The sequence below is a fragment of the Nycticebus coucang genome, chromosome 10, assembly GCF_027406575.1.
Source record: "Nycticebus coucang isolate mNycCou1 chromosome 10, mNycCou1.pri, whole genome shotgun sequence".
Lineage (NCBI taxonomy): Eukaryota > Metazoa > Chordata > Mammalia > Primates > Lorisidae > Nycticebus > Nycticebus coucang.
Window position 1 is genome coordinate 60630126 of NC_069789.1, and position 26649 is coordinate 60656774.

The following is a 26649-nucleotide window of genomic DNA, read 5'->3' on the forward strand; positions in this document are numbered from 1 at the left end:
AGGGAAGTTAAAACATTATCCATCAGGTAGTCATATCTTATTATGAATGAGTTACCATTCGTACACACATTAACCAAATACATATACTATATATCAAGAATCTATTGTGTGCAATGCAGTAATAGACTGCTTCCAATTACTTAGCTGAGGTAGACCAACTTAGGTGAGTGAGAGGCTGAAGGTAGCATAAAGGCACTAGATACTTAGGGGTTACATGATGCCAAAAGGTATGAGATATGTGAAGAAATATTTCAGCTACTTCACTCTTTTATTACAGGCTTGCCCTTGTAGTTAGGAAAAGTCTAAGGTTAATTCTGATTCATATCCAGATCTTTTGTCAGTTCTAGTCTTTAGGTATGGGCATGAGTAGCAAACACCATAATCTCCCACCTGAGAGGTGGAGGCTGACCAGAACCAGAGCAGCCCTTATTCACTATAATCTTGGAGCTAAGATTTCCTACCTCAGCCATGGTGAAGATCTTATACATCTCTGGGAGAATGACAGGAGCTACAAGTGGCATCTGTGTGTCTGTCACTTCTCGGGTGAATTCTACAAAGAAAAAAGTAATACTGTAAAAAAACCCCAACACTGCATTATAAAGATATGAAGTGTAGAATTTTCTAAACTGTTTCTTGGCATCTAGGTAAAGACACTGACTGGCCAGGTACTCTCACCCTGGGAAAGGAAAAGCAGCAAGAGTTACTATTTCTTAGAAGAGGGAAGAGAACAATATGGAGACAGAAAATCCATAATAGAACTGCATTGAAGTTCTAATGAGATAAACTTCGGAAAATTCTGTATTAATTTAGTTTGTGCCCATTTGTCAATATTCAAGTACAATTTGAGGTCTTTTATCTTTAGTTCTATTTCCAGTTATTTTCCCTTGGCAAGTTGTTTTGATGCACAGACTTACTAGGCTTCAATTCAATTTTGTATATGTTACTCTTCTCAGTGGATATTTATTGACCCAAAGACAGAGGCTGCTGGGTCAGCAGCCATGATTGTGGCAAAAAGCTATTTATATAGACAATGAGACTAAAAGAAGGTAAGGGAAATAAGGGTCTTATCTCTCCCTTCACTTCTTTAAAAAAAGAAAAATCAAACATACTACACACAAGGCACTGACCAAGACAACAAAAAGGACATGGGATGTCATACTACTAAGTGGTGGCACACAAATGCCTAAGTTCTAATAACTGTTCATTTTATCTGGTACTTTCCCACATTATTACAATAGATATAGAGCTGATCATTTGGGGCATTTTCCAGGATATACAACTAAAAATACATATAAGCTGGCATTTTTCAAGGTTAATTTTGTGCAATATCAACACAAGTCATGTGATGATAAATACTCCAGGCTGATTTTTTCTTTTTTTTTGAGACAGAGTCTCACTATGTTGCCCTCCCACGGCATCACATCTCACAGCAACCTCCAACTCTTGGGCTTAAGTGATTCTCCTGCTTCAGCCACCTGTAGCTGGGACTACAGGTGTCCACCACAACACCCGGCTATTTTTTGGTTGTAGTCGCCTTTGTTGTTTGGCAGCCTGGGCTGGATTCGAACCCACCAGCTCCGATGTATGTGGCTGGCACCCTCGGCGCTGAGCTACAGGTGCCGAGCCTGAGTTTTCTTTACTTAGCTGTGGTTTATTCCTCCTAAGGAATAAATTCTCAGTTTTGAATAGTAAGTGTTCTATTTTACGTAGAAATCCAGGGAAATTAGTCCAAACAAATAGGATAACTGGCATATTAATGACGACAGGTTTTATGAAAAAATGTAGTAAAATTCAATTCTAATAATAAAGTGCCAGATGCATTGTTTTGCTCTCCTATAATCATTACTGGTAGTCTCTATCTATTAACACTTTACAGGTTTAAGTCCAAAATAAGTTTTCTAAGGTCATTCAGCAACTCTAAATAAAGTTTGGGACAGCATCAACACCTGCATCTCCAAACATCTTTGAGATGGAAGAAAAAACTGTATCTTGTGGACCAAATATTTTAATAGTTAGCTGTTATGTTGGTATTTCCGTTCGTATTTACACCACAAACCTTAGTTCGTTCTCTTTTATCAACAGATAAGTTTAATGGGAAGCCTCATTAAAGTGAGAATGGTACAGTATCTTCAAAAATCCTAAAGAGAATAAGTCCTATTTCCCTAAGGGGGTCCTGTTCATAGAACAATGTCCTGCTATCTTCATGCATGCCTGAGTTTTTGTTGTCAGAGTACAGTCTGCCCTTGTTTGAAAATATTTGGAGCAGCTATTTGGCTGCTAGCCACTCCATGTCTGGTAACTTCATTACAAAAGGATACAAATTTCCCCAACAGTTCTTTCCCTGTGTCTGGCAGAAAACTGATCTCATCGACCAGTAATTTCCTTAGTCAAACACAATGAGGCTCTTTAGCACTTCAATCAGGATAAATGTACAACCACCTTTTTCTCCAGGTTTGTGAAAGAGAAGCTGAACTTTGTGTTGTAAGACTGGTAAGGAGTGTTTCCTCTGTTTAGTAGAAAATATATCTGCTAATTGATACCCTGGCACTATGAAGTTGTACATGAAGAATCCTAAAAGGCTCACGCAAATCCTCAGTGGCTCACACCCGTAATCCAAGGCAGGAGGATTGCTTCAGCCCAGGAGCTTGGGAATAGCCTGGACAACATACTGAGACACTATCTCTACAAATAAAAATAGCTGGGGCACAATGGTTCATGCCTTCAATCCTAGCCCTCTGGGAGGCAAAGGGGGGAAGATCCCTTGAGCTCAAGAGTTTGAGACCAGCCTGAGCAAGAGTAAGACCCAGTTTCTACTAAATATAGAAAAATTAACCAGGCATTGTGAAGTGGATCTATAGTCCCAATGACTTGGGAGGCTGAGGCAGGAAGACTCCCTGAGGACAAGAGTTTGAGGTTGCAGAGAGCCATAATGATGGCACTGAACTCTACCCTGGGACAATAGAGAAAGAATCCGTCTCCCTCGACCCCCCAAAAAGAATTCTAAAAGGTGTGAAGTCTAAAATGTTACAAAGGAGAAGCAAGAGAAATAAGCAGGGAAATGAAAATCTGAGCAAGGAACATTTTGATCTTTTTGGTAAGTTGGCTCTGTATCTAAGCTAAAAACTGAAAGCTTTGGCATAGGCAATCAATAAGAGTATAGTGGGGCTGGGCATGGTGGTTTACACTTGAAATCCTAGCACTTTGGAAGGCTGAAGCAGGAGGATCATTTGAGGCCAGCCTGAGCAATATGGTGAGACTCTGTCTCTATAAAAAAAATACAAATAAAAATCACCCAGGCATGGTGGCACATGCTTTTAGTTCCAGCTATTTACCTACTCAGTAGGCTGATACAGGATTATTACTTGAGTTACTCAGTAGGCTGTTACAGGATTATTACTTGAGGAATTTGAGGCTGTAGTGAGCTATGAGGACACCACTGCTTTCTAGCCCAGGGCTACAGAGTGAGACTGTCTGAACAACAATGAACTATATATGTATATAAACTCAAAAGGGGAGCTGGGACACGAGAAGAGGGAGTTTTGAAACAAAAAAAGAAAAAACTTGCTTCTGATATAGAATTGATATTATCTACCATTAATATCCCATGGGCTAGTAAAATTAGGACTTAAGAGTCAAATTCAGCAAACCGAGTTTCAGAAAGTAGAAACGGCATTCACAAAGAATACATTTCAGCTGAGGGCAAAGTTCACAGGTCATAGAGAAACAGAAAAGATTACCAGTAGGACTTCCACAAACCTGTATGAACAGAGCGGAAAGATGTTTCTAAAGATCAGTACAGGATAAATAAAGTCTAAGTAAGGATTTCTGGAAGGCAAAATAGAGTAGTGACTTCATCTAGGGGCCAGGGAGCAGGGTAGAACTTCCAAAGGAATGGGAAACTCAGGACATCAGAGAGAGCACCAAATCTCTTTGAACTAAAAGTTGAAGTATTTTTATCAACTTCTCAAAACAAAGAAAAAGAAAAGGTAATGAAGATTATTCTCTAAACTCTCTAAATCAGTGATTCTCAACCTTCCTAATGCTGTGGACCTTTAGTACAGTTCCTGTGGGTTGCAACCCACAGGTTGAGAACCGCTGCTCTAAATAAAGGTTAGGATTATACTGCGTACAACTACACTGTTTTTATCTTCTTTTTTATATATCTATAGAAGTTTCATTTGATTATTCTTAACTTTGTCTTGGTTGAACTAAGTAAAAAAATAATATATAATAATAATGATAATTACAATGACTAGAACTTTTTTTCAAACTTGTATCAACCGTCAGATATTTTTTCTTTACGATGATTAAAATTTACTGAGCATTTACCATGCCAGGTACTGTGCTGAACACTTTACAAAGATAGCTCATTGAAACTACTGAAAGCTTCTTTGAGGTAGATATTATTACTATCATTTTACTTTTTTTTTTGCAGTTTTTGGCTGGGGCTGGGTTTGAACCCACCACCTTTGGCATATGGGGCTGGGGCCCTACTCCGTTGAGCCACAGGTGCCATCCATTATCTTAGTTTTATACATAAGGAAACTCAGGCCCAAAAAGTTATGTAAATGAAGGGTTTATGGTAAAGTCAGCATATGAATCCAAAATCCGAATACTTAAATCACTATGCTATTACTGTACACTTAAGTGGTAAGTTTTGGTAGAAGTAATATTATACCAACCTAATTCTCTGGAAAAAGCCAATGGAGCTAGAGGGTTGATGTGGAGATAAGAACTAGGAGCCAGGAGGGGTATCAGCAATTCCTACTGGTCTGGATCATTCTGTCATTAGCTTCATGTAAGTACTCCTGTTACTTGGGATCCTAGTACTAACTCCAGGGAAAGGGATTCTGGTACCTGTCAGCACACGCATGGCTCCATGGACAGCATTTAAGTCTCCGCTCACCAACATTTCCATAAGTAGGTTGAAGAGCTGGGGCCAAGCTTCAGGCCAGTCCCAGTGGGCAATGGCTGACACAGCATAAGCCACACTGGAGCGCACTTTGCTTATTGATTCTCTCAATCCATTGGGCAATAACTCTCGGATAACAATTTTTGCCTGTAGAGAAGAAAAGTCCACTAGATCAGGTTAAAAGTGACTGACAGACCCCAGTCCAATATGGAACCATGCTAGGAAAACAACATGCATAAGATACTGCTATCTACAGAAAACTTCTATATATACTGTGATCTCTAAATTTATGCTGTCCATTATGGTAGCCACTAGCTACACAGCCATTTAATTAAATTAAAACTAAATTTAAACATAAATTAAAACTAAAATTAAAAATTCAGTTCCTCAGTTGCACTAAGCCACATTTTAAGCCATATTTAGCTAGTAGCTATCATATTAAATGGAACATATACAGAATATTTCCATAACTGTAGAAAGCCCCAATGGACAGCACTGTTCTAGATCATATAATTTAAAATTTCTTGGCCCAGGATAACACAGTACTGCACTAAGTACAAATATTATTTATTTAATTCTCTAGCTCTTTAAAGTCTCTAACTCCTTAATTCTAATTTCAGAGATTTAGAAACTGAGGCTTAGGAGTTAATTATATTCCCCAAAACCTCAGAGTTTGCAAAAAGCAAAACTGAATTTTATTTTTGAGAGTCTTATTCTGTTGTCTAGGCTTGAGGGCCATGGTGTCATCATAGCTCAATATAACCTTAAACTCCTGGGCTCAAGTGATCTTCCTGCCTCAGCCTCCTGCGTAGCTGGTCCTACAGGTGCCTGCCACAATGTCTGGCTGATTTTTCTATTTTTAGTAGAGATGGGGTCTCTCTCTTTCTGAGGCTATTATCAAGTTTTTGAGATCAAGGGATCCTCATGCCTTGGCCTCCCAGAGTGCTAGGATTCTAGGTGAGAACCACTGTGCCTGGCCTAAAACTAGAATTTTGAATACAGGCCAGCTTCATACTCAAGCTTCCTTAGCTTGAGCATAGAAGCTTGAGTATGGCAAGCTTTCATGGCATCCACAATGCCAGCCACCAATGCCCTTTTCTGCCTTTTGATTGTTCTATCTTATCAAAGAATGTTAACAGCCTAATCTCTTAAAATGGGCCTTCAAATCTTTTCAGGCAGACTAATCAAGTAACTGTCCTTACCCTTTCTGTAGTTTCAGGAGGCCTAAACTTCTCTGATTGAGCACACCAGTGGGTCTCCACATATTGTTTCAAGATGACTGATGCCAGCTGTGAAGAGAATAAGCCAAGTAGAATAGCAAGAAAAAGACTTTTTTCACATATGAAAACCATATACATGGTCTGATACATCTGAGGCACATCTAAATCTGGTACAAAATGCAAGGTTATTTATAAATTGGCCTTATTCTTTCTCTTTCCCATAGAAAGTTTCATTACCAAATAAAAAGAAGTAACTTAGAAATTGGGCCAGTCGGGACTTACCTGACGGATCGCCAATGCTCCCTGAGGATCTACAGTCAGTTCTGCTAAGTGAACACCAAATTCTGAAAGAGAAAATTTTATTGTGAGTCTAAAGGCATCCAAGAAACCCATAACAATTTACTGAACTCTTTAACTCTGATGCCAACAGTTAAGATTTCAGAAAGAAACTCGATCCATTGCTTGTAAAAGAGTTCATAACTGCTAAGACTGATTCCTCCAAAAAACAGAAAGTTTGTGTACAGGTCTAACTTTGGCTTCTCACAGACAGTTCCAAAGCCCTCTTATTTTTTCCAATTGTTGCATAGTATTTTACAGCCATCTTCCTCTCCAAGATTAGGCAACACCTTCCTCTTTTTTTTTTTTTTGGTTTTTGGCCGGGGCTGGGTTTGAACCCGCCACCTCCGGCATACGGGACCGGCGCCCTACCCCTTGAGCCACAGGCGCCACCCAACACCTTCCTCTTAAAACAATAAATATGGAGTCCTAAAAATACAAAGGTTGCAAATAAACACTTTCTAATAAACAATGTAAATGGTAATCTTGAACTGCCTATTGGGAGGCTATAAACAACTCTTACCTAAAACTTAGATCTAATTTGCACTTGCAAAGGAATCAACTATTAAATATTTATTTGTGAAAAGAGGAAGAATATAAAACCAAGAGTGTATAATAATTTTCAGATCTCATATTCTAATGCACTATCCAATGTAGTATCCATTAATCACATGGTTACTAAGTACCTGAAATGTGAGAATTTCAATGAGACTTGAGATGTCTATAAAAAGAAAATCAAACTTAGTATGAGAAAGAAGAGCAAAATACATTGATTTTTTATTAATTACATGTTGAAATAACATTTTGTATTTATCAGGTTAAATGAATATAGTATTAAAAATTAGTTTTACCTATCTTTTTACCTTATTAATACAGTGACTAAAGAATTCAAAATTTCACATATGACTAACTTACTTCTGTTGGACAGCACTGTCTTAGAGTATGAATAGAAGTTTTCCAGATTTGCTCAGTTTTGGTAGGTAAAGAGATTATAATAGGCTTATCATTCTCATTTGGATGGAGCTATAAATGAGTGTGGTTAAGAACGTGGGATGTAGATCCAAATGCTGAAGCTACCTTGTCTGTCCTTACACAGATTACTTACCTTTTCTTTTTTTTTGTTGAGACAGAGTCTCACTTTGTCACCCTTGGTAGAGTGCCGTGGCATCTCGGCTCACAGCAACCTCCAACTCCCGGGCTTAGGTGATTCTCTTGCCTCAGCCTCCCGAGTAGCTGGGACTACAGGTGCCCACCATAACGTCCGGCTATTTTTTTGTTATGGTTTGGCCGGGGCCAGGTTTGAACCCACCACCCTTGGTATATGGGGCCGGCGCCGTACCCAACAGAGCCACAGGTGCTGCCCTCTTTTTCTTTTTTTTTTTTTAAGACAGGGTCTTGCTCTGTCATCACAAGTACAGTGGGGTCATCACAGCTCACTGCAACCTCAAACTCCTTGGCTTGCAAAATCCTCCTACCTCAGTCTCCCAAGTAGTTGGAACTAGAGGTGCAAGCCACCATACCCAGCCAAACTTATTTTTTTCTAAATGTCAGTTTCCTCAGCCACAAAATAAAAATATTGGTATCTGTGTATCACGCAGCACTGTGAAACTGTATGATGCAAAGTGCTTAGAACAATATCTGTCACATGGTAAAAAAATCAGCTTTATTGCTATTATTAGTTTTACTGTCCACTGTGAGTACACTGTGTGGCTTCCCTATGTAACTAAAGTTAACTTCCCTGTAATGTTCTACCAACACTGGATTCTGCTGGAATAGCCATCCAAAGGATATTTATGCCCAGGTATAGTGGAATACCCCTATAATCCCAGCTACTCAGGAGACTGGGGTAAAAGGATCACTTGAGGCCAGGAGTGAGAACAGTCTGGGGAACATAACAAGACTCCACTTCAAAAAAAAATTAGCGCATGCTGTTAGTCCCAGCTATTCATAAGGCTGGCTTGGAAGGACCGCTTGAGCCTAACAGTTTGAAGCTTCAGTGAGCTATGATGGTATCACTGCATTCCAGACTGGGTGACAGAGTGAGACACACGCCTGCCTCAAAACAAAACAAAAAGTTATTTATGCAATAGAAAAGCTTAGTATCAATCAAGTAGGAGTTATTACATGCAATGTTTCATGTTCAAGGCTTATCCAAGTAACTAGGTTAAAGACTACAGAAAATAAGGTAAAAGTGGTGGCTTGCACCTGTAATCCCAGCTACTCAGGAAGCTAAGGTGAAAGGAAATTGCTTGAGACAGGAAGACTGCTTAAAGTTAAGAGTTGAGTGAGCTATGATCATGCCACTAAACTGAGTGACAGTGAGACATCATCTCAACAAACAAAAAACCCGTAAAACAAAAATACTGAAAATGATCCTTGCTCATACTTAAAAAAATGGTTTTCTGGCCAGGCACAGTGGCTCACACCACTAATCCTAATACTCTGGGAGGCCCAGGCAGGTGGATTGCCTCAGGTCAGGAGTTCAAGACTAGTCTAAGTAAAGCAAGACCCTGTCTCTATTAAAAATAGAAAAACTAGCTAGACATTGTGGTAGGCGCCTGTAGTCCCAGCTACTTAGGAGACTGAGGCAAAAGGATAGTTTGAGCCCAAGAGTTTGAGGTTGCTGTGAGCTATGATGTCACAGCATTCAACCCTAGGGTGACTGAGTGAGTCTGTTTAAAAAAAAATGGTTTTCTGGAAATAAGTTTTAGATTTACAGAAAAGCTGAATCATACAGAATTCATGGATATCCTTTACTCACATTCCTCTTACCTAACCATGGTTCAGTGATAGAAAACCAGTAAACTGACATGAGTACAGTATTATTAACTAGACTTGATAAGAAATTCGCTAGTTTTTTTTTTCCTTATTGCCCCTTTGTTTTAGGATCCAATGATCCCACATTGCATTTTTTTTTTTTTTTTTTGAGACAGAGTCTCATTTTATCACCCTGGGTAGAGGGCTGTAGCATCATAGCTCACAGCAATCTCAAACTCTTGGGCTCAAGAGGATCCTCTTGCCTCAGCCTCCCGAGTAGCTAGACTGCAGGCACCTGCGACAACGCCTGGCTATTTTTTAGTGGCGGGGTGGTGGTGGTGGTGGTAGTGGGGTGGTGTCTTGCTCTTGCTCAGGCTGGTGTAGAACTTGTGAGCTCAGGCAATCCACCCGCCTTGGCCTCCCAGAGTGCTAGGATTGCAGGAGTGAGCCAATGCTCCTAGCCTCACATTGTATTCTTTTTTTAATTCAAAAAAATATGAGGGTACTATTTTTAGGTTACATTGTTCTCCCTTCTAGGGTAAAGTTCCATTTGTAGAAGAGCCCCTCACCCAGAGGGCACGTTATACACTCTCACAGTGTGCTCATAGGTGAGATCCTGCCTCATGCCCTCCCTCCTTCTGCCAAATGTCCTCAACACTCCCCTCTACCCACAAACTGGACTATATTAGTGTTTTATTGTTCTTATGAACATGTAACTGTTTATATATTGATTTCATATTAGTATGGAGTACACTGGATATTTATTTTTCCATTCCCCACAAATCTGTTGTCACATCTTGATTTCCTCCAACATGACAGTTCCTCATTCTTGTCTTTTATGACCAGAACACTTGATGAATACAGTAATTCTGTAGCATGTGTTACGATTTGGGCTTGACTAAAGTTTCCTCATGATTAGACTGGGGTTATGCATTTTTGGCAAGAATACTAGAAAGGGATGCTGTGTCCTCAGTATATCACATCAGAGAGTACATAACGTTGCTAAATTTTATTACTGGTAGTGTTAATCTTGATCATGTAGCAATCTGGAGGCTGCTGGGTTTCTCCACTGTAAAGGTATTGTTTTTCCCTTTGGAACTAATAAAAACCTTGGGAGAAATACTTTGAAATTATGCTGCCATCCTGTTTCTTTTCAAACACTTACCCACTGATTTAGCATACATCTGTGGATGCTGCCTACCTGAGTAATTACTACTGTGTTATGTGCCAAATGGTGATTCTGTATTTCCTTTGTTCTCTTCACTTATTAGTTGGAATTCTTAATTATTTATTAACACCTGCAGGAACTCATAAGTATTTATATTATTCTATGGGTTTTAATGTAAGCTATCATTTATTTGTTTTGCTCAAATTATTCCAACTTTGGCCACTGGAACTCCTTCAAGTTTGCTCTTGTGTACTTCTCTATGCTCCCATCCTTTTTTGAGCACTTTCTTTTTTTCTGGTTATCATGAGATGTTCTGGGCTTGTCCTGCATTTTCTCTGCCTTAGCCCCGGAATCAACTTCTCTTCCAAGGAATCCTGGTACTTTTTAGTGGAGAATGATATATTTAGAAAGCAAGATCTAGGCAGTAGGTATTCTCATTGCTACTGGGGTATCACGATTCCCAGGCCCCTACAGAGAACAGAGCCAGAACTACAGTATACCTATATATCTACCCATCAATCCATCCTCCTGATACCTCAGGTGCCAATCCAACACCTCAACATTCATTCTGTTCTTTCTCCTTTCCTTACTTGTAACTCCTCTGGGATAAACATGATTCTCTTTATCTACAAAAATTTGCTATGGCCAGGCTCAGTGGCCCAAGCCGGTAATCCTAGCACTCTGGGAGGCTGAGGCAGGAGGACCCCTTGAGACCAAGGCAGGAGGATCCCGTGAAGCCAGCATGAATAATAGGGAGACTCTGCCTCTATGAAAAAAAGAAAAATTAGCCGGGCATGGTGGTGTATGCCTCTAGTCCCAGCTACCAGGGAGGCTGATGTGAGCCTGAGAGTTTGAGGTTGCTGTGAGTTAGGCTGACACCAGTGCACTCTACTGAGGGCAACTCTGAGTGAGACTGACTCAGAAAAAAAAAATTATTTTTGTTCTATCTTAAAATATTAACAGACTAAATGAAGTACAACTTCTGTGTATAGTTCACTTTGACTTCAGCCTATAATATGTAGTCAAATTTTATTTTACTGAATACTAGAATACTATTTTACGAAGCATTTACTATTTTACTATTTGTAAATACTTTACAAAGTTACTTAGGTTAGTTCTTTCCCTCCTCATCACCTAGTAATAGTTGGGCTATTCACTTGTAATATAATTAGATTTATTTGTTACTACTTGTATTCCATTTTGAGTTCTCTCCCACACTGTTTTATTTTAATTAGTTAATTTGTTTCTAGGTGTGTAAAACATTACTATAATTCTCAGAGCCAAAACTATACAGAAAAGAATATTCTAAGTGTTGTTTTTTCTTCATCCTTATTAACTTGTTCCCAATACTCCCCTTTTTTTCCCAATCGTTCAATTTTATTTTTTTATTTATTTTTTATTGTTAAATCATAGCTGTGTATATTAGTGCAATCAAGGGGTACAATGTGCTGGTTTCATATACAATCTGAAATATTCTCATCAAACTGTTCAATGTAGCCTTCATGGCATTTTCTTAGTTACTATATGTAGACATTTGTTTTCTGCCTTTAGTAAGTTTTGCCTGTACCCATTCTAAGATGCACCAAAGGTGTGGCCCCACCCATTACCCTCCCTCCACCCTAACCTCCCTCCTCCCTTCCCCTTCCTTGGCCCTTTCCTCATAGTCTTTTGCTATAGTTGGGTTATAGCCTTCATGTGAAAGCTATAATTTAGCTTCATAGTAGGGCTGAGTACATTGGATACTTTCTCTTCCGTTCCTGAGATACTTTGCTAAGAAGAATATGTTCCAGCTGCATCCAGGTAAACATGAAAGAGGTAAAATCTCCATCTTTCTTTAAGGCTGCATAATATTCCATGGTATACATGTACCACAATTTGCTAGTCCGTTTGTGGGTCGATGGGCACTTGGGCTTCTTCCATGACTTAGCAATTATGAATTGGGCTGCAATAAACATTCTGGCACAGATGTCTTTGTTATATTGTGATTTTTGGTCTTCTGGGTATAAACCTAGTAAAGGATTTTAGGATTGAATGGCAGGTCTATTTTTAGGTCTCTATAGTATATTCTCCAAACATCCTTCCAAAAGGAACTTATTAGTGTGCATTCCCACCAGCAGTGTAGAAGTGTGCCCTTTTCTCCACATCCACGCCAATATCTCTGGTTTTGGGATTTTGTTATGTGGGCTACTCTTACTGGGGTTAGGTGATATCTCAAAGTAGTTTTGATTTGCATTTCTCTGATGATTAAGGATGATGAGCTTTTTTCCATGTGTTTGTAGATCGCGTGTCTGTCTTCTTTTTTTTTTTTTTTTCTATTTCAATTGCTATTTTCTTTTTTTTTTTTCCTTTTTTTTATTGTTGGGGATTCATTGAGGGTACAATAAGCCAGTTACACTGATCGCAATTGTTAGGTAAAGTCCCTCTAACGTGTCTGTCTTCTTTAGGGAAGTTTCTCTTCAAGTCCCTTGCCCACCCTGAGATGGGATCACGTGTTCTTTTCTTGCTAATATGTTTGAGTTCTCTATAGATTTTGGTTATTAGACCTTTATCGGAGGTATAACCTGCAAATATTTTCTCCCATTCTGAGGGCTGTCTGCTTGCTTTACTTACTATGTTCTTGTCTGTGCAGAAGCTTTTTAGTTTGATCAGGTCCCATTAGTATATTTTTGATACTGCTTCAATTGCCTGGGGAGTCCTCCTCATAAAATATTCACCCAGGCCGATTCCTGCAAGAGTTTTCCCTGCACTTTCTTCAAGTATTTTTATAGTTTCATGTCTTAAGTTTAAATCTTTTATCCAGTGAGTCTATCTTAGTTAATGGTGAAAGGTGTGGGTCCAGTTTCAATCTTCTACAGGTTGCCAGCCAGTTCACCCAGCACCATTTGTTAAATAGGGAATCTTTTCCCCACTGAATGTTTTTAATTGGTTTGTCAAAGATCAAATAATGGTAAGTAGATGGATTCATCTCTTGGTTCTCTATTCTGTTTCAGACTACTTCTCTGTTTTTTTGCCAGTACCATGCTATTTTGATCACTACAGATTTACAGTACAGTCTCAGGTCTGGTAGCATGATTCCTCCTGCCGCGTTTTTACTGCTGAGTAATGTTTTGGCTATTCCAGGTTTTTTCTGATTCTATATAAAACGAAGTATTATTTTTTTCAAGATCTTTAAAATATGACAATGGAGCTTTAATAGGAATTGTATTAAAATTATATATTGCTTTGGGTAGCATAGACATTTTAACAATGTTGATTCTTCCCAGCCATGAGCATGGTATGTTTTTCCATTTGTTAACATCTTCAGCTATTTCTTTTCTTAAAGTTTCATAGTTCTCTTTGTAGAGATCTTTCACATCCTTTGTTAGGTATACTCCCAAATATTTCATCTTCTTTGGCACTACTGTGAAAGGAATAGAATCCTTGACTGTTTTTTCAGCTTGGTTATTGTTGGTATACATAAAGGCTACAGATTCATGGATGTTGATTTTGTAGCCTGAGACACTGCTATATTCCTTGATCACTTCTAAAAGTTTTGTTGTAGAATCCCTAGTGTTTTCCAGATATACGATCACATCATCTGCAAAGAGTGAAAGTTTGATCTCTTCTGACCCTATGTGGATACCCTTGATCGCCTTTTCTTCCCTAATTGCAATGGCTAAAACTTCCATTACAATGTTAAAGAGCAATGGAGACAACAGGCAACCTTGCCTACTTCCTGATCTAAGTGGAAATGATTTCAATTTAACTCCATTCAATACGATATTGGCTGTGAGTTTGCTGTAGATGGCCTCTATTAGTTTAAGAAACGTCCCTTCTATACCAATTTTCTTACGTGTTCTGATCATGAAGGGATGCTGGATATTATCAAAAGCTTTTTCCGCATCAATTGAAAGAATCATATGGTCGTTATTTTTTATTTGTTTATGTGCTGAATTACATTTATAGATTTACATATATTGAACCAGACTGGAGACCCTGGGATAAATCCCACTTGGTCGTGGTGTATAATTTTTTTGATGTGTTGTTGGATTCTGTTAGGATCTTATTGAGTATTTTAGCATCAACGTTCATTAGTGATATTGGTCTATAATTTTCTTTTCTTTTTGTGTCTTTCCCTGGTTTGGGGATCAAGGTGATGTTTGCTTCGTAGAATGTGTTGTGTTATATTCCTTCTTTTTCTATATTTTGGAAGAGGTTTAGTAATATAGGTACTAGTTCTTCTTTAAAGGTTTGGTAGAATTCTGACGTAAAGCCATCTGGTCCTGGGCTTTTCTTTTTAGGGAGATTTTGTATAGTTGATGCTATTTCAGAACTTGATATAGGCCTGTTCAACATTTCCACTTCATTCTGGCTAAGTCTTGGTAGGTGGCGTACTTCCAGGTATTGGTAGATATCTTTCAGATTTTCATATTTCTGAGAGTAGAGTTTCTTGTAGTATTCGTTAAGGATTTTTTGTATTTCTGAGGGGTCTGTTGTTATTTCATCGTTAACATTTCTGATCGAAGAAATGAAAGATTTTACTCTTTTTTTCCTGGTTAGGTTGGCCAAAGGTTTATCTATTTTATTGATCTTTTCAAAAAACCAACTTTTGGATTTATTGATCTGTTGTATAATTCTTTTGTTTTCAATTTCATTTAATTCTGCTCTGATTTTGGTTATTTCTTTTCTTCTGCTGGGTTTGGGGTTGGAGTGTTCTTCCTTCTCCAGTTGCTTGAGATGTCCCATTAAGTTATTAACTTCCTCTCTTTCCGTTTTCTTGAGGAAGGCTTGCAGTGCTATACATTTCCCTCTTAGGACTGCCTTTGTAGTATCCCAGAGGTTCTGATAATTTGTGTCTTGATTGTTGTTTTGTTCCCAAAATTTTGTGATTTCCTTCTTAATCTCGTCTATAACCCATCTATCCTTCAGCATGAGGTTGTTTAGCTTCCATGTTTTTGTATGGGTATGCAGGTTCCTATTGTTATTGAGTTCAACTTTTATTCCATGATGGTCTGAGAAGATGCAAAGAATAATTTCTATTTTTTAAAATTTGCTGAGGTTAGATTTGTGGCCTAGGATATGGTCGATTTTGGAGTATGTTCCATGGGTTGATGAGAAGAATGTGCATTCAGTTTTGTTGGGATGAAATGTTCTGTAGATGTCTGTTAAGTCCAGATGTTGAATGGTTAAGTTTAACTCTAAAATTTCTTTGCTTAGCTTCTTTTTTGGAGGATCTATCCAGCACTGCTAAAGGGGTGTTAAAATCTCCAACTACTACGGAACTGGAGGAAATCAAGTTGCTCATGTGTGTTAGAGTTTCTCTTATAAATTGAGGTGCGTTCTGGTTGGGTGCATAAATATTAATAATTGAAATCTCATCATACTTTAACAAATATGAAGTGTCCATCCTTATCCAATACTCCCTTCTTTCTACACCTACCCTACCTACTCCACATACGTAGGCAACCAACCAGTTTCTGATTTTCTTTCCTGTACTTCTTTTGCACAAATGAACAGATATATGTGCATTTTCTTATATCCCTTAGTTTACATAAAAGTAGCATATCATAAATACTCTTTTGCACTTTGCTTTTTTCAGTTACCATTATATACTGAGATTTCCAATTCAGCTCAGAGATTCCATGTTCTTTTTAATAATTGTATAATATATCATTATGTAGATGCACCATATTTTATTCACTAACTCCCCTATGTATGGCCAGTTAGGTTTCTTCCAATATCTTGCTTTTATAAAGCACATTGCAGTGGATAACACTGCACAAATGTTATTTTCACACTATTGAAGGTATGTCTTCAGGGTAGATTCTCGGTAGGGGGACTGTGGGTTTAAAAGGTGAGTGCTTAGGTACTGCTCCTGGGTGTAGTCAAATTCTCCTCCAGAATCCCACCAAACTGCACTCCTACCAGTATTGTACAGGAGTATTTTTCCAGAATCTTGCAAACAAAATGTGTTACTATATTTTAAAATTTTTTGTCAGTCTGACAGGTAAGAAATGATAATTCAATGTTGTTTTAGTTTGTATTTAAACTAAATGAATTTAAAGATTTGCTCCTCAATTTTTTTTTTTTTTGTAGAGACAGAGTCTCACTTTATTACTTTATTGCCCTTGGCATAATGCCATGGCAGCACAGCTCACAGCAACCTCCAGCTCTTGGGCTTAGGCGATTCTCTTGCCTCAGCCTCCCAAGTAGCTGGGACTACAGGCACTTGCCACAACGCCAGGCTATTTTTTTGTTGCCATTTGGCAGAGGCCGGGTTTGATCTTGCCACCCTCAGTATATGGGGCCGGTGCCCTACTCACTGAGACACAGGCACCGCCCTACTTCTCAATTTTTAAGAGTTCCTCTATATATCTTCCTCTCTCTACATATAAATATTTCATCCTTTTGTGGTATATTGCTATGAAAAAAATATTTCTCCCAGTTTGTCAGTGATCCATTTTTTTTTTCTTTCTGAGGTAGGGTCCCACTTTGCTTCCTGGGCCATCTGGTGCCATCATAGCTTTCTGTACAACTTTAAACTCCTGGGCTCAGTGATCCTGCTGCCTTTGTTTCCCAAGTAGCTGGGACCATAGCTCTGTACCACCACATCTAATTTTTTTGTTTTTTATAGAGCCGGGGGTCTACTTAGCTGGCTCAGGCTGATCTTGACTCCTAGTCTCAAGTGATCCTGTCACCTTGGCTTCCCAAAGTATTGGAATTACAGGTATGAATCACTGCACCCAGCCAATCAGTTGTCCTTTTTTTTTTTTTTTGAGACAGAGTTTTGCTCTGTCACTCCAGCTAGAATACAGTCATCATAGCTCACTATAACCTCAAACTCCTGGGCTCACAATCCTCCTGTCTTAGTCTTCCAAGTAGCTGAGACTACACCACCATGCCCAACTATTCTTTTTTTTTTAATTTTTAGTAGAGACTGGGTCTTGTTGTTGCTCATGACCTCAATCAATCCTCTTGGGGCCTCCCAGAATGCTAGGATTATAGGTGTGAGCCACCATACCTGGCACCCCTAGTGATTTGAGATATTACCTTTATCTATACTAAATTTCCATAAAAATGTGTTTATTTCTAGACTTTCTATTCTATTCCACTGTTCTATTTTCTATTTATGAGTGATACCACACTGCTTGTTTTAATACATAGGTTTTATATAATATTTAAATGTCTGGCAGAACTAATCCCTCTCATAGTTTTCCTTTTTCAGTGTTTTTTTTTTTTTTAGACAGAGTCTCACATTATCACCCTTGGTAGAGTGCTGTAGCGTCATAGCTCACAGCAAACTCAAAGTTTTGGGCTCAAATGATTCTCTTGCCTCAGCCTCCCAAGCAGCTGGGACTATAGGCGCCTGCCACAATGCCTGGCTATTTTTTTTATATACAAAGTCTGGCTCGTGCTCAGGCTGGTCTCAAACTCCTGAACTCAAGTAATCCACCTCCCTCGGCCTCCCAGAGTGCTAGGATTACAGGTGCAGTATTTTTGAAGCTATTCTTCCAAGCTTGTTTTTCTATATGAACTTTTGATTCAACATGTCTAGCTCACCTAGAATGTTGAGTTTTCCTATCCATTTGTTCATACCTAATTTTAAGTCTTTCAAGAATGTTAAAAGTTTCTCTAATAGGCTGTTATATATTTCCTATTAACTTTATTCCTAAGTATTTAATCTTTTTTATTTCAACTGTAAATGGGTTGTTTTTGTTTGTTTGTTTTTTTGAGATAGAGTCTCACTCTGTCACCCTCAGTAGAGTGCCATGGCATAACACGTCACAGCAACCTCAAACTCATGGGCTCAAGTGATCTTCTTGCCTCAGTCTCCCAAGCAGCTGGGACTACAAGTGCCTGCCACAATGCCCAGCTAGTTTTCCTAGTTTTAGTAAAGATGGAGTCTTCTTCTTGCTCAGGCTGGTCTTGAACTCCTAAGCTCAAGCAATTCTCCCTCCTCAGCCTCATAAAGTACTAGGATTACAGGTGTGAGCTATCAAGTTCAGCAGTATTTTTTTTTAAATTGTTACATCTTTTAACCTTTTATTGTTTGTGTATATGAAAGTTATTTTTTGCATTTTACATCCTGCTATTTTACTGAATTCTTAGTTTGTTTTTTTCTTAAGACAGGAGCATCATTCCATTGCCCCAGGCTAGAGTGCAGTGCCATCAGTCTACCTCACAGCAACTTCAAACTCTCAGGTTCAAGTGATCCTCCTGTCTCAGCCTCCCTCCCAAGTAGCTGAGAGTATAGGCACCTGCTATAATGCCTGGGTGATTTTTCTATTTTTAGTAGAAACAGGGTCTCTCACTCTCACCACAGGCTGGTCTCGAATTCCTGACCTCAAGGGATCTTCTCTTATCTGCTTCGTAGAGTGCTAGATTTACAGATGTGAGCCACTCCATCCAGCCCTGTAATCTTAGATTCTTAACTCATGCTTTCTATGCCCTTATTTTATGTTGCGTTTTTTGACGTATTCCTGTAGTGTCCATCACTTCACTTAAGGAAAGGGGGATTTTTTTGGTATGACTACTGCAAAAGCAGCCACATTCTCTTTAAAACATTTATTAAATGATTAAATCACAAGTAAACACTCAAAAACCTGCAGAATTACCCTTACAGATATTGCAATCCATTCTAATTCCTAGGTTTAGCTTGGCTAGTTCAGACTCTGGTCAAGTCTATAAAACCTATTTATAATCAATAAATGTCTACAACCCAAAGATGTAGGAGTCAATTTTCAAAACTGACTCTAAAACCCAAGTGAGTCATATATAATTTAGAAAGACCTCTTGGATACCAATGACCGAGTTTAATGAAAACTTAAAAAAGCACTCTAAAATGTATATGTGAAATCCATTTAAAGAAAGATAAAAGCACTAGTAAGGGCATCCACACTTCTACTTCAGATACTTAGTGTGATAAGGGATACTAACTTCATACTTCAAGTCTGCTTAGAATGTCTTTGTTCACCGAGGCTTGGCCTCCCTGGACACAGTGAACCAATTCTGGTGTGACTTCCTTCAGAATGACCTACAGGTGTTTTTATAAATTATCTGGGATATATAGTATTTTCCTTTAAGGCACTATTGAAATAATTTTTGCATGGGCCACTATGATGTGGGTTTTTTTTTTTGTATGAAAGGTTTTTATTGGCAAGGGAGGGATGCTGCAGAGCAGCACCAAGGAAAGAAAAGAAGAGAGAGAGAGGGGGGAGAAAAGAGAGAGAGAGGAAAGAAGCGGGGGGAGAGAGAGAGGAGAGACCGAGAAAGACAGAGGAGAGAGAGCGGAGGGAAGAGAGAGAGCTATGATGTGGGTTTTTAATGTTTCTGGCAAGAGCACAATTTTTAGATTATCACCACAGGAACCAATTAAAACAAAATCAAAATGAACAAAACTTCAATCATGCAGTGTGAAAAAGATACTGAAGAATAAAATAAGACTTTCTGAGGAGTTGAAACTTGAGTTGTGACTATAAAGCTTAAACAAATCTCAACAACTATTCTCCCAATGAAAACACAAATACTCCTGACAGACGTAGACTCTTAATACTGAGGTTCACAGCACACAGAAGGGAGAAGGAACCACGCATTTTCCATTAGTCCACACTAATCAAAAGAGTCATTAAAGCATGAAGACCAGGCAACCTTTACATACTGTCACAGTTTGGGGGGGGCAGCTTTTCTTACCAACCAGTGAATGCTCTTCAGAGAAAAACTTAGCATGAATACATTTTTTCCGTATCTGTGCCACGGAAAGGTAGCACTCTGGTGATGGTCACAATAGCTGAGAGGTTTTCACTTTAATATAATCATAAATTAATTGTGTCTGGCAACCAATAAAAGATCACACCCCAAATTCCACGAACTACCTTGTTTTACACATCAATGAGATTATAAAGGATGACAAGAATAAGAGATCATAAGAAGACTAAGACCCATGTAGGGGCCAGAAACCTAAGTCAACCAGGGGATGCATAACTACAAGTATTTTAAGAATGATTTCCTCTAAAAGTTTATTTCCTTCACATATGAAGAGCAGCTTGAAAGTGTGAGTATCATGTAAGACTCAAAATCCTTGATGAGAAAGGACATTTTCAAAGAATACCTTCACTGTTAACTAAAGACAAATTTTAAAATAGAATGGATGAAAAGAATAGATTTTCTTCTCTACAGGCCCCCAGAGTTTCAAAATGATGACCACATAATCAACTCTAGTTCAGAAACCTCATAAATTCAAAGAACTCATCTTCATTAGGCTATAGAGAGATATAAGAGGGAAAACAAAAATTACTATTTTATTTAACCCAATTTATTCTGTCTGGACCACTTACCCATTGGAAAATACAAGGATATCAGTCTCTATAGAAGAGAGCCATACCCATAAAACTTTAGTTTACTTAAAAGCTATATGAAGAAATCTTTCCAAGGAGTCATAGTGCTAGTATGATGTTGATGGTAAACTCTATATGTGTTGTGTTGAAAAATTGCTAGTTTTACTAACTGGTGTCTTTAACATAATTTCCACACAAAATATGAGACATAATAGCTGAATAATTTACTTTGGAATGATTAAAGCAGGGAAAATACAAGAGACACAAACATACATAATTAGTTTATTTTGTTTTGCTTAGAAAGGACCATTTAAGATTAAACTAAAATTCAATCTATAAAGTTAAGCTAAAGGGGAACATTGCCAAGAGGGCTATATGAACTTAGCTTTCTAAAGTTATTTTGTTAGAAAATTTAGCTTCTCTAGTTCCTTTTCTCAAGGTGAAATAAAGATAGATTCGTTTTGTGAATCTGGTTTTCACCTTGACTCTAGGATCTTAATTATACCTTTACTCCAAAACACAATGGTAACCTGACTTCCTTTCTAAGAAATATTTTGCCCTCTTTTATTCTCTAGACTCGTTTAGTCTATTGCTCCTCTCTCTTACTATCTTTGCTCCTCTTTCTCTCCTTTCATCTCATCTGGCAAAAACATTATCTAAAACTTAGCTTAAAAGGGAAAATCCAGAGGAAAGCATAGAGGATAAAGAATCCATTAAGAAATACAGGGCTGGGTATGGTGGCTCATATCTGTAATCTTAGCACATTGGGAAACCAAGGTAGGCTTGCTTGAGGCCAGAAGTTCAAGGCCAGCCTGGGCAATAGGGAGATCCTATCTCTACAAACAATAAAAAAAAATTAGCCAGGCATGGTGGCACACCTGGAATCCAAAGCTACTTGAGAGGCTGAGGCAGAAAGATCCTTTAAGCCCAGGAGCTGAGGGTTGCAGTGAGCCATGACAACACAACTGCACTCCAGCTGGGGTGAAAGAATAAGGCCCTTTCTCCCCCTACCAAAAAAAAAGGAAGAAAAGAAAAGAAATACATGCTACTGGTCTGAAGGGTCTACTAGAGACATAAGACTTGGCAGTGCTTTGACAGACAACTAACAAGCAGGAAGAACTGACAGTGATTATTTGGAGGGCAGAATTTCAAGTAGAGCTCTGGAGTAGCCCCTATTTCTTATGGGGGTGGGTAAACACCACAAAATCATAGCTGAAAGGAAAAAGAAACTCCACCACTGGCCTTTTTCAGAGCGTGGCCGCCTTCCGCTCGGCTCAGTGCCCGCCACATGCCCAGGAGTGCGTCTGGATCCTTGAGGGGCGCCCTTCGCAGGTGGACAGTGTTTACGCTATACTGCAAAAGAGCCAGAAAAGTGCCCATGAGAACCAGAAAGCAAACTTCTAGCCAGCAGGATCATTTCTCTAGGCATCTAAGATGGGGAAATCAACACAGATATCTGGGCAGCATCTGAATGCCAGGAAAGGTGAGGGATAATATATTTCCCCCCTCCCCAGTTCAACATAATAGTGGTAGAGGGAAAGAAAAATGTATTCTCTTTGACATATCAAGCTGGGAACAAGGCAAGACCAAAGGATGGGAGAAATATCTTCATTTCTAACAGGTTAAAAAGAAATAACTAAAAGAAGAATACGACCTAGTGCCTATATCTAGTTATATAAGAAAGTCTGTGCTATGCTGGAGAATTAAAGCTTTTGAATGAAAGCAACTCATTCCACCATTTGGGTGATGCTATTCTTAGAGGAAAGTAGAGAAAAATGAAGAAAAGGAAGGAAAGAACTTCATTCTTAAGATATGAAAAAGTAAAGCATAAATACACCAAAAATAAAGAGCTGACATTTCAAAAGATGATCATTCTCATGATTTTACTATAAATCAAACAAAAAGAGTTGACAAGGCTGAATAGAGAATATCAGATTTTGACAAAAAAGACATCGGGCAGTTCACAACCTTTTTAGTCTTTTTAATTACTATGTTTATAAAATGCTTGATACAACCCTGCCTATTAAATTAAATGGAATCAGACGAATGCTCTAACAAATCAAAAAGCTTTATTTTTACCCTTCTTTGGTGCAACTAAATTCCTGCAAACTGTTGATCAACCTCAAAATCTCAATTTTCCTAAGAAAAATGAAGGGCTTAAAAATTACCTGCTAAGTACTGGATGGCATAGGAATGTCCAAACTTTCAAGCAATGTTCTATTCAATTCAGGATGTTCTATCTGAAGAAGGTGGCTACTAGAACCATCTTCTCAATTAAATAGACTTTAAATATACTGAGGTTTGATGGGTTTTCCCTGATTCCAACTGCCTATAAAAAATGGCAAACACAGGAGCTCAAGAAAATCATTCCAGGATAACCAAGCTGATGAACAGCTTGGTTCATCTCTCTACCTATCTGGATCCTTTCATATTGACACACTATGTAAGTCCAGTGGATCTCTCAGCTTCACACACTTGCTTGGTTTAAGAGAATGGGTGCATATTCTTTAGACAATAAGATAATTAATTTCAGGCAAGTTATGTCTCAGAAAACATCGGTTGGCTTACTAAATCATCAGGATGTACTTTATGCGCCAATAACCTCCGTTTTCTAAGATGATTGCTTCTTAAAATCTCACCTATGACGCCCGTAGCACAGTGGTTACAGCACCAGCCACATGCACCGAGGCTGGTGGGTTCGAGCTCACCTAAGCCAGCTAAACAACAATGATAACTGTAATAAGAAAATATCCGGGCATTGTGACAGGCGCCTGTAATCCCAGCTACTTGGGAGGCTGAGACAAGAGAATAGCTTAAGCCTAAGAGTTGGAGGTTGTTGTGAGCTATGACACCACAGCACTCTACCAAGGGTGACATAGTGAGACTCTCTCTCAAAAAAAAAAAAAAAAACTCATCTATCGTACAATTTCATCATATCATGTCAACCACTCTTGTTTGTCCTTTTAACAGGAGTTGACTACTACTGACCTATGTCTTTTCCTCACCAATTAGAGGTTCTTCCACTTAATATTCAAGACTAGCGGTCATTACTTAGCACCCAAGGAAGATGATATACCATTTTGGTAAAAGGAACAGACCAGTTAATCTTAAGGAACAGGTAGGACCAGTCACCTATGTGAGACAACAATAAATGGCTCAAAAAGACAGTGTGGTTATTTCAAAGGGCAAAGGAACTACAGCTGGTTGTCATCTGATCTTGCATGTCCAAAAAAAGATCAAAAGATTACTAGAAACAAATAATAGACACAAGTCCTCCCACCAACTTCAAATTTTAAGGAATACTGTTTGCTCGAACCAGAAAGCAAGGTTCATTCTGCTAGGTTAAAACTAAAATGTGAAGTAACTCCAAAGAAGTGGAAAGTAATTTGTTCATTCATTAGCAGGAATTGCCATTTACCGTGGTCTGCAGAGCTTTCTTTTGAATTTCTTTTTCTTTCTTTTTTTTTTTTTTAGAGACAGAGTCTCACTTTGTCACCCCTGATAGAGTGCCTTGGCATCACAGCTCACAGGAACCTCCAGCTCTTGGGCTTAGGCGATTCTCTTGCCTCAGCCTCCCAAGTAGCTGGGACTACAGGCACCCTCCACAACACCTGGCTATTTTTTGTTGCAGTTTGGCCAGGGCCGGGTTTGAACCCACCATCCTTGGTATGTTGGGCCGGTGTCCTACTCACTGAGCCACAGGCGCCACCCTATGTGCAGAGCTTCCTAATAGCAGAAGCAATGCCCTGCCAGTTTCATCAGGCCAGATAGTTGGCTAAACCCTAGCTGGGAAGCCAGGTGCTACATTTCCGTGTAAAGAAGGACTATGGCTGGTAGAGAGAAACAAGTAGAGTATGTCAGAAAACATCTGAGAGATTCAGACAGACTATTAAATGGGAAGCATTCTGGACCCAATGGTAAAGACCACAAAAGGAGAAAAGGAGAGAAGGATACTGTATCTCTGAAGAATGGACCACCATCCTCCACCTAAAAACAGGTACAGAAGGGATTGAATCACTATAGTTTTTTTTTTACTGTTGGGGATTCATTGAGGGTACAATAAGCCAGGTTACACTGATTGCATTTGTTAGGTAAAGTCCCTCTTGCAATCATGTCTATATAATTTTTTTGATAAACATACCGAGCCAGACTATTTTAAAGACAAAAACAAACTACAAAGGGTCCAAAGCACTGCACTCAACTTCAGGGACTTGATCCAGTCCTGCAGCCACATTCTACACCTGAGTCATAGGCCTTACGACTAGACCACCAATATCAGGTCATTGCATCAACACCTTTCCATTATTCTCACAGCACACCTGATAGCACAATACCAGTAAGTTCTGGGGGAGAGGAAATGAAGGAGAGTTGATCTGTTTCTCACCAGTTGCCAAAATCAAAATTCTGTACTTCTGAAATTTAAATTTTCACTTCAAGACCCCCCAAAATGAAGAAAGTGAAAGACCAGAGCTTCAGAAAGACCCCAAGAAGTTTATAACTGACTTTGTCTAGATGAGACTATAGTATTTGGCTAAGTTGAAGAGATCAGAGCTATAAGTGGAGCTGTTATGACACTTTATACATGACCAAAGGTTCCCCTTTCTTTTTTATTTTTTTCTAGTCAAGCATATTGTGGGTTCCCCTTTCATAGAAAGGTGCCATACATGCATTTGAGGCACCAGGGACACTAAGCATCATTCAGGAAAGGTTTAATTAGGATCAATTTGCATCAGTGGCAACTTGAATGTGATGAGATTCCTTACTTTATCACTCTTCCTCATACCCAAGAACAGACACATTAATGTGAATAAGCATTTTACCTAAGGCCTATAAAAACTAGTTATGCATGGTTCTCAAACAACTTTCTCTTACCCAGTGGTTCCACCTCTTGTAGGATCTGATATTTTATAAAACAATGACAATTACAACTAAGCCTTCAAGGTCCTTAATTGACAATTACAACTGGTCCTTAAAGCCAGGCATGGGGGTGTCTCACCCCTGTAATTCTAGCACTCTGGGTTGGAGACCTCATTTCTACTAAAAATAGAGAAATTAGCTGGGCATTGTGGCAGGCACCTGTAGTCCCACCACTCAGTAGGCTAAGGCAGGAGGATCACTTGAACCCAGGAGTTTGAGGTTGCTATGAGCTAGGCTGAGGCCTTGACACCCTACCCTAGAGCAATAGACTAAGACTGTCTAAAAAAAAAAAAAAACAAAAAACCTAAAAAGACCAAAACAAAATGGTCCTTAACCTGTAAGATTCCAAACTGCAACATATTTCCAAGAGAAGGAAATTTGTTTTCAACAGCTTTTATATTATGAAAGAAAATAAAACTAAATTTAAGAAGTTTAAACATTTGCTTTTCAATAAAAGTAAGTTTAATAGGAGAGTTAACTCAAGGTTTTGTGTGTGAGTGCTCAGATTATGGACAATTTCCCGTAACTCTGAAGAAATCTTTCAGTAGTTGTGGACATATTTTGCTGAGTTGGGGGATTCTAAGGATTTGAAGTCAGTGAAGCTCCTACCAGATATACTTCTTACAAAGGACCAAGAAGATTTTCCCTTCTCTTGCCTCAGAATAAAACTGTGACTATACTGGTTACAGCAAAAGGGTCACTCAGCTGGAAAACGACAGAAAATCTCAGATCAATAGTTTATTTTCCTCATCATCACTTTAAAGCACACAGTAAAGAGGATGAGGACAAAGAATCAAAAGCAAAGGATGATCGGTTCCTCTACATAGAAATACACAAAGGTATTTAATAAGTACAATTTATTTTGAAAATAAACGTTGAGTATGGTCGGAAAGGTGAAGGAGTTGCATAAGTATTTAATTTAATTCTGGGAAACCATTAGGAGTACAAACAACTGGCTACGTTTATAACTAAGAGGTAGAAACTTGTGTGATGACAGTTACTAAGCTCTGATAGCTGCTTTCCCAA

General features: G+C 38.7%; 1 protein-coding gene across 3 annotated transcripts in view; it reads right to left on the reverse strand.

Annotated features, from left to right (window-relative positions):
* Positions 1-26649, reverse strand: part of IPO9 (importin 9) — a 54084-nt gene that overhangs the window by 26361 nt on the left and 1074 nt on the right. Inside the window, exons 2-6 of one of the 3 annotated variants that reach the window (XM_053604492.1) lie at positions 21945-22059; positions 6415-6476; positions 6115-6201; positions 4858-5059; positions 462-550 (exon numbers count right to left, since the gene is read on the reverse strand). In XM_053604492.1, the coding sequence (XP_053460467.1) occupies positions 462-550; positions 4858-5059; positions 6115-6201; positions 6415-6476; positions 21945-21996 (492 nt within the window). In that variant the 5' untranslated portion in view covers positions 21997-22059. Of the gene's footprint in view, positions 1-461; positions 551-4857; positions 5060-6114; positions 6202-6414; positions 6477-21944; positions 22060-26649 lie in introns of those variants that run through there. The other 2 variants (XM_053604493.1, XM_053604491.1) reach the window with 2 other exon arrangements.